This window comes from Lepidochelys kempii, chromosome 14, assembly GCF_965140285.1.
Source record: "Lepidochelys kempii isolate rLepKem1 chromosome 14, rLepKem1.hap1, whole genome shotgun sequence".
Lineage (NCBI taxonomy): Eukaryota > Metazoa > Chordata > Testudines > Cheloniidae > Lepidochelys > Lepidochelys kempii.
In genome coordinates, this window is record NC_136393.1 from 16422892 (window position 1) to 16437770 (window position 14879).

The window sequence follows — 14879 nt, forward strand, 5'->3', positions numbered from 1 at the left end:
TGGGGGTTGGGGTGCGGGAGGGGTTGAGGGCTCCAGCTGGGGGTGCGGGCTCTGGGGTGAGGCCAGAAATGAGGAGTTCAGTGTGCAGGAGGGAGCTCCAGACTGTGGCAGGGGTGTGGGTCGGGGGGTAGGGGCTCCGGCTGGTGGTGCGGGCTCTGGGGTGCAGAAGGGTGAGACTGAGGGGTTCGGAGGGCAGGAGGGGGATCAGGGCTGGGACAGAGGGTGGGGCACTGGAGGGGGTAAGGGGCGCAGGCTCCAGGCAGCACTTACCTCAAGCAGCTCCAGGAAACAGCGGCATGTTCTGGCTCCGGCTCCTACGTGGAGGCGCAGCCAGGCGGCTCTGCCAATGGGAGCTGCAGGGGCTGCTGTGCGGAGCCCCCTGGCTGCCCCTACATGTAGGAGCCAGAGCGGGGACATACTGCTGCTTCTGGGAGCCGTGCAGAGCAGGGGCAAGCCCTGGACCCCACTCCCTGGCAGGAGCTCCAGGGCCGGATTAAAACGTCTGAAGGGCTGGATGCAGCCCCCTGGCCATAGTTTGCCACCGCTACCCTAAGGTCTACCTAAGAGCCAGAATGGAATGGTACAGTGGCGTGGAAGCACAGGAAGCAGTCAGAGCTTCAACATGAATTCAGTTTCATATCATTACAATCAAAGGAAAGGAAAGAGTAATTCTACTTGTAACGAAAGCAACAGCCCCTTTCGTTGCTAGCTCTGCTGCTTGGTAATTGGAAGGCAGAGGAAATTACACATCCTGAAATGGAAGTTCCAATCAAAATCACTGAGCAATAGAGTCTGTAGGGACTACATAGCACAGAACAGAGAAGTTTTCATTCACAGCCATCAGTTTTATTTGTTGTTGCCTGAAGTGGCACACTTAGCCTATCCAATTAAAAGCTTCTCAGCTGATTGTGGTGCGATCCACTGGGAATTTTGACAGCAAAACACCACCCTCCCAACAGCAATGGACATCAAGGCAGCAGCACTGGTAAAAAACACACGATTATGGTGGCAAGTAGATACAAAACCTCAGAACAAATCTGCTAAGCTGGAAATTCAAAGCACACTCCAGTGGACGGGATCCTCATGATCACAGATTTAAATTAAGCCAGAAAGTACCTACCTGGGTATTGTCTGTATAATGAAGATATCTTGGCCCCGGACAGATTCTTTTATTTCAACTCTTGTTTCTGAAGATGACAGAAAAATAGTCAGCCCTAAGCTGCTGCTTGGGAATGAAGCAGATAACGGAGCACATTAATCGCACCTTTTTCCAGCAGGTCAGGAATAAGGGCCAGATAAAGCAATGGAGTTTTAAAACCCACTCAATCTACCCAGAGAAAATTTACATATCATAAACAAGTGAGTCGGCTGGATTTTCCAGAAGGCTGCTCTTGGGAACCAAGGAGTTTGCATGATGTAGCAATGAGATATTTGTAGTTACAATGGGATGTAAAAATAGACGGAGAATTAGACTGAACTGCAATAACTTTACATGGGAGTGGGGGGAGGCAGGCAGAGAACTACTCAACTCCTACAGGTTGTTTCACCTCCAAAGCAGCATAAATCTGTAAGGAGGTTTTCTATTTCCTTTCTCTTGCTGATGATCGCTGTCAACACCACACTCAGTGAACAAAGAAATATCAAACATGTAACAGTCTACAGCATTTTATGAACGGGGAATAAGCCCTTCTATATCTTAGGGCGAGATCAGCTCTGTGCTTACAGGCTAGTAAACAATAGCATGCAGTGCAGAATTCAAAGTCAGAATGTATCTTTTGTTTTGCTTTTGAAGCAAGCAGACACTCTCCCCCAATTGGAGAGAGAGAGTTTCAGGTCAGAAATCAGAGTCTCCACTTAAACCATTTCTCCCTCGCCACTCAAGTTTCAAGTTACAATAAGCCAACTAGTGAACCAGCTCTTCAAGCCAGAACAATACTACTAGGGTATGAAGACTTTTCAAGCATTCCGTTTCCATACATTCATGATAAAATAAGAGGCTAAGTTGGTGGGAAGGGGAGAGAAAGATGGGGCAGATTCAGCAGGTTGTGAAATTCAAAGTCCAATTATTTGGGCAATTGTGATAACTTAAAGGGATTTAGCTCAAAGAGATTAATGATTTGCAGTGCAGTGATGAAGGATGGATCTGTACCCTGAAGCAAATGTCCCGATTTAAAAGGTTATATCACAGTAAACTCAAAAGACAGCGAGCATGAGCCAAGACTCATGCAGAAAGACTCAATCAGTCTCCATAAGTTAGAATGGCAGACTGCACAGATTGAAGAGCAAAACCTGAAAGCACAAGGTGTTCCGGATGATGCTCTATAACTGTATAAGGGCAGCAACTAAAATCCCAATAGCTTAAAATATCCATATTTTGACTGCTCAGGACTGAATCAGCACCCAGTGATGATAACCTCTTCTTGGGGCGTTTCAATGCAAAACTGGCTGAACATTCTTCACTGTTGTGGCAAATAAGCAAGCCAACAGACAGGCGGCAAGGTCTTATTGCTGACATATAAAACATTTAATTGTCCTAGGACTGGAGGTAGCTATAACACTGTATATCATTCTATGTACCACAAGGCAACTGAGGTCTGCTGGGTGGTCCTTGCTCCATTTCAATCTGGTTTGGGCCAGGCTCCCTAACAGACAAGTAATTTTCAGATGGGATCCTTTTTTGTAACTGTCCATCAGAGTCCCTTGCCTGTTTTGAAATTCATTGTATAGACTTCCACTTCAGTCATTCCTCCTGTTACTACTTACTCCTCTGTACAAATGGCAGTGGAGAACTGAAATTACAGCTAGGCCATTGGGCTGTTTTCAGCCAACACACACATTTGTTTCAACAAAGCACTCAGATATCTGAAGACAGGTGCTCAAATACATTTAAATAAGAGATAAAGTTGAACATGGTTCAAAGAAGAACTAGATAATTCACAGAGGACAGGTCCAGCAAGGTCTATTAGCCAGGATGGGCAGGAATGCAAAACCATGCTCTGAAGTGTTCCTAATGCCTAGCCTCTACTTGCCAGAAGCTGGGAATGGGTGACAGGGGATGGACCACTTAACGATTACCTGTTCTGTTCATTCCCTCTGAAGCACCTGGCATTGGCCACTGTGGGAAGACAGGATACTGGGCTAAATGGATCATCGGTCTCACCCAGAATGGCCATTCTTATGCAACTTCTAGGGCCCTCTTTGAGTAACTCTTTGAATTTGCATTCTCTAGACTGAGATGACAGCGCTGGTAGAGAGATCATCCAGTCTTGTATAGATGGGGAAACTGAGGCACGGACCAATTTAATGACTTGCCTAAGGTCATACAGGAAGTTTAGCAGAGGCAGGAACAGGAATGATCTCCTGACTTAAAAACACACGATCATCCTTTTCCCTATAATATTTCTCTGTTACCTAGTCCCTTATTACACAAGTTTGGTCAGCAGATTTCTAAATGTAATAGTGAGACAGGCTTGCAAGCACAGTAACACTGACTCACCTCCATTGGTTTCCTGGTACACCGCAGATTTTCCCAACTCAACACCAAGACGCCTGATAAAAAGGGGGGAGGAGAGGGTTAAAAATAGATTAAATTGGTTTGTTTTCTAAAGCACTGGTGTTCTGAGGCATTAAATGGCTCACCATATGAAGCTTCGCCTTATACAGTGTCAAATAAAAATTACAGCATGTGTAAATCATTTATCAAATTACCAAATGGAGAATTTAGTACAAAAATGCAAGCTGCAATGTTCAAATTAAGACATTCATTTTAAAAGCCAAGTGTATTAAGTGTGACTCAAAGCTCTTTACTTGTGAAAGTATTAAAAAAGGCTATACAAATTATCTAGTCTCTTCAAGAATGCTACCATCATTCCCCTGCCAAGTAACTTGTTTACTTTAATATTATACAGTGTGGTAGGAGGCAGAAGCAGTACTGGGGCAGACTGTTTGGCTGCAGATTAATGATATACCAAGAATAGTCAGTCTTTTCAGATCAGATGCTATATCTCCAATGGTATAGAATAAAGTGTACTCTCAGCCAGAAAATACATATTTTAAAATAAAATGGGATAGAACCCAAATGACTGCAAGAGTTTTGTACACATTCCTTATTACTGACCTACTATACCTGCCCCAACTGCACATAAGATCAATACCCACACTGGGGTCTATGAAAAAACCCAGAGTTAGGAGATTTGAATCTCAGAATAGAACTGTACATTGAGTTTATGTGCTTCTTCGCAACACATTAACACACTTTTAAAAATTCACCCCACTGACCCAGCGTCTCTCATCTTCCCTTGCCATCCTTCTAGGGTCCCACTCACCTGTCTGGATTGGTTTCATTTTCAAATCAAGTTTTTTGATTTTTCAGATTACTTTTTACATTTTTCTGATGTCAGAAATACATAAAACTAAAACCGTCCATTAGCAAGAAGAAGTAGTCAATTAAAGGCATCTATTTTTTATGTACAGATACACAGAATACAAAGCATAACTGTTAGAATTCTACCTACTGTTATATAATAAAGATCCTTTTAACAAGCCTCTTGGGGTATGTTGACACTGCAGTAAAAGACCTGCGGTTGGCCTGGGCCAGCTGGCTCAGGCTGTGGGGCCACAAAACTGGAGTGTAGATGTTTGGGCTTGGGCTAGAGCCCAGGCCCTGGCACTCTCCCCGTCAGTGCCTTAGAGCCTGGTCTCCAGCCAAAAATCAAGTGTCTATACTGCAATTTTACAGCCTCACACCCCAGACAGCTAACCCAAACCAGCAGCTGCTGTGTGGCAAGTTTTTACTGCAGTGTAGACATACCCTTAAAGGACTCCACTGTTTTATGAAGTAGGTTTCATTACATTGTGTGTGTGTATTTAACATATTTCCAAATTAATTTGCTGTATTTAAAATTTAACTATACTAAAAGATAATTTGTTTAAAAGATATCTGATTACAGATGTAATTCATCTAGAATGTTCAGCTAAGATCTCAATGACATGTAGATGCTCTATTCTGCACAAGTGTGTGTTTCATCTCAGCTGAGTCACAGGGTAGTTAGATTGAGCCCCGAATATTCATAGCCTTTTCAATTAAAAGGATTATTCACTGAATTACCAGTTGTAGTTTTGAGTCTAGTAAATACATTCTTTTAACACATGGGTTTTCCTGTTAGTTTCATGGATCCTTATATAAATACAAAGAACGTAGGCACATGCATAAATATTTCAGTTAGGAAACAAACCTCAAAATAAAGCTTATTTTTGAGAACATATAATTATCCTCACCTTGTGTTACAAGCCTGTTCTAGCCACAATTTTTATTGCAACTGACCTACAGCTAGAAAAGATACCATAATTAACCACCACCTCATCCTACACAGCTAAGTGCAGTGATGGTGCAGACATTCATTTATAAGGTGGCTCAAGTGTCTAAAAATGGCTTAGTCTGCAAAAGGTCACATATAGCCAGAAATGTACTGAAAAGGAGCTGGTGGCTAGGATACTGTGGTTTTCACCTACTCTGTGGCTGTTATTTGGATTTTAAACTGCCACCTGCATTGGGCACAAGGGAGTTCTGTTTACTATCTCATTTGAAGGACACTAGGTGGTACTATCAGTCTGTAGTATTATTAAAGGGTAGAAAAGGAAGGTGAATGTCTCCACTTTTTATTACTGCCGAGGGTCCACACGTATTGCTATTACATTGCTTTTCAACCATGCATATTGAAGTACTTTACAAAGAAGATATCCCTTATCTCTATTTTACAGATTGGGAAACTGAGGCAGAGAGTTTAAGTAACTTTCCCATGGCACTCTTAGTACTAGTCAGAAGCAGAACCAGGAATAGAATCCAGAGATTAATCCCAGTTCCTTGTCCTATCCAGTGGGGTATGCTAACTGCTTAAGAGTGCAGGCAGACAAGACATAGGACCCGACTCCTAGTGGAAGGGACACAGCAGCCTACAGTCACCTAGCAAAGTCTGTCACCCAATAACAAGGTAGCTCCCTTCTAAGTATCACTGCTTCAAATGAAAGCCGGCAGCTTGCTATGCACAGCCAAGCTCTGATAAACCTGAACGGATCGCTGTCAGGCTGTCACAGCAAATGCAAGTCCTTCAGTTGAAAGGCCTGAAGAGCATTAGCTTCCATTTTGTAGCCTGATGGGATTCTGCAGCCCTCCTGACCACAAAGCCAGAAACGTAAAACCATGGAAGTTTGGCCTGCTACTGAGAGATTCAGCTCAAAATCTAGAGAACAAAAAAACCAAAAACAAACACAAAGCATTGGAAAAAAAAGATGCCTAAAAATGCAAGCTCTTTCCTCCATGAGCACACAGAAATTCTTAACCATTTTTTGGAGATACATAAATTCCAACTTCACAAGCAGGCAATTTATTCTGCTTTCTCCATTTGGAAAAGGTGTTCTGCTAAAAGAGACTGTCACCCAGACACCTGTAGCCAACCACTGATCTAAGGACAGTGAGCAATCTAAGCTTACGGGAAGCCTTTAAAATACTTTAGCTGGAAAGATCTTAGCAAAATGCCATTTGGAAAGTGGCAGATTCAACACTGCATAGTGTAAGATAAATAAAGAGAAGGTCTGCAATGCTTTGAGAGATTGCACTGGCAAGAACCCAGTTACGCAGAGCAGGAAACAAGAGCCTGATGCTTCAGAATTAATAATAGAGTAGACGATGCAAGCTAGGTTCTGTGCTGCTGAAATAAGAGGCTAAAAGAAGGCAAGTTACTTCTCTGAACAAGTGAAGGCCATAGAGTCAACTTTCAGTGTAACTGAATTGGCGCAGCTCGGGTTTAGATAACAGGACAAGTAAAAGTATTGAGAACACACTTGTGGATACTGTCATCAGCCCACAAACCCCAAAGCAGGGATCGGCAAACTTTGGCTCGCAGCCTGCCAGGGTAAGCCCCCAGCAGGCTGGGCCGGTTTGTCTACCTGCCACGTCCGGCCGATCATGGCTCCCACTGGCCACAGTTCGCTGTCCCAGGCCATCGGGGACTGTGGGAAGCGGCAGCCAGAACACCCCTCGGGCTGCGCCACTTCCCACAGCCCCCATTGGCCTGGAGCGAAGAACCACAGCCAGTGGGAGCTGCAATCGGCCAAACCTGCGGACGCGGCAGGTAAACAAACTGGCCCAGCTCGCCGGGGGCTTACCCTTGTGGGCCGTGGGCCAAAGGTTGCTGATCCCTGCCCTAAAGCACTGACTGCTCAAAAACACTGGAGAAAGCAAGAGTTGCATTTCAAGTTACCTTTTTTTATACATGGATTATTATTTGTACAGCTTTTTCTCAGTAGACAGACACCTGATCTGCAGTGATTGTGTACAGAGCCCACCAGCCAATGGTTTCATAAAATCTAGGCAGTTCAGGCAGATTCAGGCCTTTATTACTTAAACCGAGTTGATATAAAGTACTCTAAATTGGTTTAAGTGTTTCTACACAAAGGAGTTACACTGATTTACTAAAATCAGTTTGTGCACACTTGTGTAGTTAAAACCTCAGTTTTCAGCTCTGTCCTAAAAGGATGCTGATAACAGCCTTGACTAGATCAGGGTTCTATCAGTTGCTTGTTTACCCCTTAAAGGCAGAGGCGGGGCAAGGGCGATGTCAGATTCCCTCTGGAGAAGACTGAATTCCACAGAATTACTTACTATCATTTATGTCAACAGGAGGTTTGCACAAAGGTCCAGGGTAGAATATGGCCTTACGGAATAAACTTATAGTTAGAAAGACAAGGTGGGTGAGGTAATATCTTTTACTGGACCAACTTGTGTCGGTGAGATAGACAAGTTTCTGAGCTTATACAGAGCTCTTCTTCAGGCCTGGGAAACATACTCAGTGTCACAGCTAAATACAAAGTAGAACAGATTGTTTAGCATAAGTAGATAATACATTTCAAGGGACCATTCAAGGTGAAGTAGCTCATTAACACCCCTCCAGTCATAAGGGGGAAAGGCACTTGGAGATGCAGGGTTGTTGAGGTCCCAAAGCACAGGCTCCAGCATGAGCCTGAACATCTACACCTCAATTTTACAGCCCCCATAGCCCAAGCCAGCTGACAGAGGACAGCCATGGTGTTTAATTGCAGTGTAAATGCTACAGTCAAGGCCCTGTTAACTCCATGACAAGACGGTACCAAATCCCCCATCTACAACTTTGTGACAACAACCCCTACTTTTAGTAGCAATGTGAATTTATTCCAATACTCTGGAATACCCTCCATTCTCATCCTCAACGGCTCAGAATTGAAAATATTCATTGATGATGTTATTATTTTTAAGAATGGGCTTCTTTGCTATGCTGTGCAGGTGGCCTGGCCCATTTTCCAGGCATCAGCTCCCCCAGTGTTGTCCAGGTTACTCGTCGCACAACCTCCCTCCCAAGATGCGTCAGGGAAGCAAGAATCTTGTAGCCAGCATCAGCAGCTCACCTCCCCGGGTCCCTGCCTTGGCTGCTGCACATTTCTCCAAGCAATTCAACTCATCAGCCTACAATTTTGGCTCCCCAGTTCTTGGCTACAAGGTGAACCTCTGCTGCCTCGCTCCATGGAACAGTGCAGGGAGCATGCAGTAATCCAGTTAATTCCCCCTTGTGCTGGAAGATGGAGAGCAGATCCCAGAAGGGCAGACACACAAAACAAGATGTTAGATGCCTGGTTACAGCAAAATGGCAAATTCTGCAACGAAGACACTGATCTTTGTGGAATTGTAGGAAAATGTCGAATTGCACAACCAGAGTATCATGGAGTCCATGGAGCCCTGACTGAGATAGAATGTGGCAGTTCACACCTCTCAGCTGTTTCAGGACTTCTCCAAACTCAGGCAGACACCATCACATTGGTTTATGCTAGGTTCACATTTGAGGGTTTTTTGTTTTGTTTTTAAAGTGAGAGCTGAGATTCTGGAGAACAACTCTGCAGCACGGGATGAATTCTGCAGCACTGCAGAGTACAAATTTCCCTTTCTTTCTAGAGTGTACTGAAGATATTTTAAACTAACAGCATGGTGGACTCCTCTCCACACATTTCGTACAGTCTTACTTACAATTCAGATTTTAAACTCTTTCAGGCAGAGGTTGTAGCTGTCTTCTGTGAAGCACCCTGCACAATTGTGCCCGATAAAACAGTAACGACTGAGACAAGAAAATATAGCCTTGGCTTGATGGTACTTCATCTATATGACCAGGCAAAACAATACAGGTTCTTACCACTAGCAACAGGTTATAATTGGGAGTTTTCTTCATTTTTTATAATTAGGTGTACAAAGACTCTTCACAGATGAGTTAGCATGGTGAAGATTATACCTACTACATTTGCTTCCTCCACTCTATGCCAGATACCAAATGCACATGCAAAATTATCTCAACATAATTTACATTCAAGCCTCAATGAAAAATCAGGATTTAACACTGAAATTAAACAGAAAATGCTGTTTATATTTGCAGTTGAAACCTCCCAACCAGGATATAATTTCATCCTGGCATTGACCTTCTGGTGACACCACTTCTTCATTAGCCTCTACTCAGTGAGACACCAAAAAAGGCAACAGTTTGTTCAAAATTGCCTGGAGTGCTACACTATGGGTTGTAGACCATGCTTGGGCTGACTGAATAGGAGTGACTGTGCCCTACGACCACGATAGCAAGGGCAAAGAAACCATAGCCTGGGCATGAGCTGCCTCCTGTAAAACTTTTAAATACACTCTACAGTCAGCCATTCTTCCTAGTGCAACAGCAACCCTGCAACAAGTTGTCTGATTTCTCTTGATTTTGAATGGGTGAAAGGGGAAGGACAAACAGTAGATACTTTTCCTACTATACACACAGAGATTAGGTTTCATGTGAGCAGCTCACATATCTGAGTAAGGCCTATTATCAAGGATACAAACCTGGCTTTTCCCCCCTCACATAACTAGAGCCTAGCAAATTCACAGATATCTGCTTTATATCCATGGATGCAGCTGTATTGTTTACCATCTTTGCAGATCCAATCCAATATTTTTTAATCCATGCACAGCTCTAGCACAGCAGGTCTTAATTGGGGTCATTTCAGGGGGTCCTCCCGTAGGGCTCCAGCCCCACCCCTACACCAGGGCTCCAGGTTTCTGCCCCACAGGGCCCATGGAGCCCCTGAAACTACTGATGCCCTGTTGAGCATGCCCTCTAGAGCAGCAGTTCTCAAACTTCATTGCACCGTGACACACATCTGACAACAAAAATTACTGCACGACCCCAGGAGGAGGGACCGAAGTCTGAGCCCACCCAAGCCCCACCGCCCCGGGGCCAAAGCCCAAGGGTTTCAGCCCCGGGCAGGGGGCCTATAACGTGAGCCCTTCCACCCCAGGCAGTGGGGCTTGGGCTTCAGCCCCAGGACCCAGCAAGTCTAATGCCAGCCCCGATGACCCCATTAAAACAGGGTCCCAACCCACAGTTTGAGAACTGCTGCTCTAGAGGGTGCTGGTGTGGATCCAAATTTTTGTATCTCCACAGGGCTCTATACATAACTGCAGACTTGAAAGAAGCTAAGCACCTGCAACTTCCACTCAAATATCAGAAGCTGCAGGTGCTCAGCACCTCTCAGTATGAAGCCTTGCGGGCATCATTCGTTCTAGTCAGGATGATAATCAAACAGTTGAACCATTAGCATATGTTATGCAGATACTCCCTTACCTTTTCCAGTCTATTACTTATGAGTGAATCTCCTCTAATGTGAGAGAGAAAGCAAGCAGAGAGACATTATCCAAAATAAATTCCTGTTTGGTAAAACTACTAACTCCACCCAAGTCACCCAGAAACTCCCTCTCAAGGTGCCTCAAAATCCTATACTCCAGGCTGTGCAGTGACAACATTCCAGCAAAAAACAATGCTGCACTCATTTTATATTCTTTCCTGACACCACCTGCCATCCTTCAGTTATGAGTTTACCTCCTTTTGTCCAGGGCTCCAATGCAGTTTTATTCTTCAAGATTTGGTACTGTCCTGCAGTGAGTCTTCATGTTTTAGCATGAAGGAGAGTGCGTGCTGTTCCCTACTCCTTCCACTCTGGGACATATAAAGACAGGCGGCACACAGAGGCCAGGGAGCATGAAACTAGCAGCCCTGTGGGTCTGTACTCCGATTCCCTCACATCATCCACTCTTTTGCTTTGGTCTTCTCCAAGAGATCCCTGCAAGGAGGGCTGGACACAGCTTTTTCCAGGAACCCAATAGTACTGCCTCCTTCTTCAGCTAAAGAGAGTTTCTCATGAGCTAGGAGCACTTCTCTGGTTTAAAGGAGTGGTGTACAGGGCTCATTATGATCACACAAAGATCAGAACGCCCATTTTTAATCCTATCCTTATTAGTCCATTCTGTTTATGCTCACAATTTTCTTTCCATCTTTAGATCCCCATTATTTTCCATACTTCGAGCCAAATGAATGCTTATATATTTTATATTACACACACACACCCTCCTGCAGTATGCACAAGGTTAATAGTAGTACCATGTTCCAGAACACACTGGCATTCTCATGCATTTGGTAGGCATTAGTAGACTTCAACTCCTCCTCTCAGCTAAGCGTGGTGAGTGGTACATAGCATTTGTATCCTCTGTATGAAATACATTCTGCAATCAGAGAACGAGATCCAAGTGCATCTGTGCTGCTCCTATATTTAAACTGTTTTGTTCGCAGAGCAGATGTTACTACATCTGAATGCAGTGCCCACTAGAGCTGCAATGGTCAAGGAACCGTCTGTCTTACAAAAATTGGTATTTTCCAAAGGAGGCTTATAATCAGGCTACACAGATCCTCCTAGCAACAATGTGACATCAGTAAGGGAAAGGGATTAAAAAAAAAAAACAACAACAAACCCAACAGTAAAAAAAAAACCCACAAGTTTATCTGAGATGCAGGAGAGTCTATGGGATAGCTTGGGGAGGGAAGGGAGGGCAGAGTTGTGCTATGTAACTGAAGTGTCTGTGTTGTTTAAAAAGGAAGTTTTGCAAGATATTAAGTCATTCATGATACAGCATATGCTTAGCTCCAGCACTGTCAAACATAAGCCAATCAAAAGTTATGGAAATTCAAAGTTAAAGCTAAATCTGTCATTTACTCACCCATCATACATTAGCAATGTAGGTGTCAGTAGCGGAGGATCTTAAAACTCTAAACTTGCTAGGAGTGCATAAAGTGGGTATTTGAACCTTGAGAGTTTCATTCTTGAGAGAAATAGCCAGATGCTTAACATTTAATCTTTTGAAATATTCCTCACATTTTCTAAACTGCAGGAGAATATAAAGTGGGACTACTCATGTACTTCCACTACTCTTAGTGGAAGAGTTAAAACATAGATCCTAAGGTGAATATTTGCAGGTTAAATACATCTTAATTTGTAGATTAGGTACTGAATGCCCTGAATAGATTCAAGGGATATTTCACCACATTTCCAAAGTTCACTTACCTCCTGATTTTACCGGTTGCAATATGCAGACTCCACACACTTCCCAGACCATCTACCTCCCCCTCCCCCCAAGTCCAATTTTAATTGCTGGCTCCCACTTAGTGTGATAATCCAGCATGATAATCAATTCTGCTGGGCTCATTCTCTGCACAAATGAAGAGTGACAGAGCTTGCATATGGGGAGTACAGTTAAGTCACTCTTTCCTAATATTGCGTGTTGTTTTAAAGTTCTTTTAGATCTTATTCTAAAGGGCCACACACACACAAAAAAAAAACTTTAAAGAAAACACACAATATTAGATGACAAACTCACCCTTATAAGCCTGCTCCAACCCTATTCAAAGGTGACTGACATTCCCAGCAGACTGCCTGCTGGGATATCACAGTGAGTGAAAAGCCAGCAGCAATGCATCTTTTGAACCTGAAAAAACAAGGTAAATGTTACAAGTATACTGAAGTGGTCCCACGACCTATTGGGGGAAGTCAGTACAGAATACTTGGAAATTGCCTTTGAAAATTATTACTTAACTCCAGCAGATCTTTGCCATCTCTAACTACTCTGAGCCTATTTCCTCCTAGGGTTACCTATATGTTTTGGGATTGTCACTTTAAACAATGAATGCATATAAGAATATTGACTTCATACCACCAACAGCTCAACCTCTGTGATTTAATACAGTTAGGCTGAGGCACAAAAGGAGGGGGCTTTTATTCAAAATGTCACTGGAAGCCATCCAGTGGATTATGGTTATATAGTCTCGGGGGGCAGCTATGTTCCTATATCCAAGGATGAAGTTCCAGACATCTTTAAATCCTCACATCCATCTCTGCCTGATCAAATAAGATAAGAAAGCCGATGAAAGTGAACTTGGTAAGTGTGTGCTACATACACAGTTATGCTTCCTGACCTTTGGAAGCCATAATCCTGCAAAGGTGAAAGGTCCTATATTATCCCCCACTACATCTTTCAGTGAAAGTTCAGTTGTTAAAAGAAAAAAGAAAGCCCAAAGACCTGGTGAAGCAAGTCAGCTGCTTACTATTCAAATACTGAAGACTTTGGAAGCTGCTTCCTCACCCTTCAGGAGCTGTTGCAGAATACCATGTTCAAGAGAGAGATTTTTAAGATAAGAGAATAGGCATTGGTAAAAGCATGATCGATTCGTTGCACTAAAATAAAGTTTGTAAGGATAAAAAGTATTCAAAACCTTTATACTCAGAATTGTATAGCTACATGCTTGAGAATATTAGAAACAGCTTTGTGGAGAGAAAATTAAGCATTTCACCTTTTTCTTTTTAAAAGATGCACTCCACCCATAAATATACACAAGCCAACATCTCCACCCACCCCTGGAACACCCAAGATCATTGACCCCAAACACACCATACGTTCAGTTTAAAGGAGATTTTTTGTGTTAAGTACAGTACAAGGTTTATTTAACAAGCTAGACAAGCCATTCAACTAGCCACTACCATGTCTGTCAGTACTCCAAGTTCACAGCACGCCTTCATTTGCCAATATCTCTGTGTTATATATCCCCTAGAGATAAGTATTGGTGTACCAGCTGCCTCTGTGCATTAGTGAAGACACTATTACTGAAAAAACAAGCACTGGGTCCCACCATACAATTTTGAGTTTGTTATAAATTGTGGAATGGAACCTAAGAGTAAGTGGGGAAGAGATCAAAACCGATTTGATGATGACAGCTGCACCCTGCTCAACTATAAACAAATGCCCACTCTTTAGGAAAGCCACTATGATATCAGAAAGCTCCCACGCACTGTATCCTATTTCAACCCAACTTCACTCAAAGCAAATGACAGAAAGAAGTATAAATGTGTGTGTGTTACGTTTTATAAACCAGTCATATTCAAAAGCACATTTTGTAGCTAGGTTTTGATAAACTTCTAAATATCCCAGCAAACAGGAGTTAAAAATATTTCTCCACTAAATCAAGGCCAAATTCTGTCTAGAAAGTGGGCTTAAGGAACAAGCACACACCTGTCCTTAAACTTTTTTTTTTTTTGGGTAGCATACATTGCCACCTCTTCCACTCCTCCTAAAAGTGGGTGTAGCTGACTTTTTATTAGCATACACTCCAGCGTCCTACTGGGTTTAGTAAAGAAATAGGAATGAGCTCAGAGCACACTGCTCATTCTAGTAAATGCTGAAGATTTCAACTAGCAAAATCATAATTATGTATCTCAAAAAAGAATTCAGTAGATATTTTTTAAAAAGCATCCCACAAATCAGTTACACACATCACAAATTTCAATTAAGTCTACGCAAAATTCTCAGTATTTCTTGGCTGCAGTCCAACCTTTGCAGCAGGGTGATAGGAACCTGAAAGTGAAATTAACTACAAGGAGTTAAACCAACTGGTCTACTTTCCTTATTTAAACTTAGTTGCCAACAGTCAGCATCAACAAGGAAA

At 43.0% G+C, this 14879-nt stretch overlaps 1 protein-coding gene across 5 annotated transcripts in view; it reads right to left on the reverse strand.

Annotated features, from left to right (window-relative positions):
• Window positions 1-14879, reverse strand: part of PRPSAP1 (phosphoribosyl pyrophosphate synthetase associated protein 1) — a 42151-nt gene that overhangs the window by 25615 nt on the left and 1657 nt on the right. For 4 of the 5 annotated variants that reach the window (XM_073310952.2, XM_073310951.2, XM_073310950.2 and 1 more), the window contains 2 exons: window positions 3497-3549; window positions 1121-1187 (listed from right to left, as the gene is read on the reverse strand). In XM_073310952.2, coding sequence (XP_073167053.1) covers window positions 1121-1187; window positions 3497-3549 — 120 coding nt within the window. Of the gene's footprint in view, window positions 1-1120; window positions 1188-3496; window positions 3550-12760; window positions 12869-14879 lie in introns of all 5 variants that reach the window. The other variant, XM_073310953.2, reaches the window with a different exon arrangement.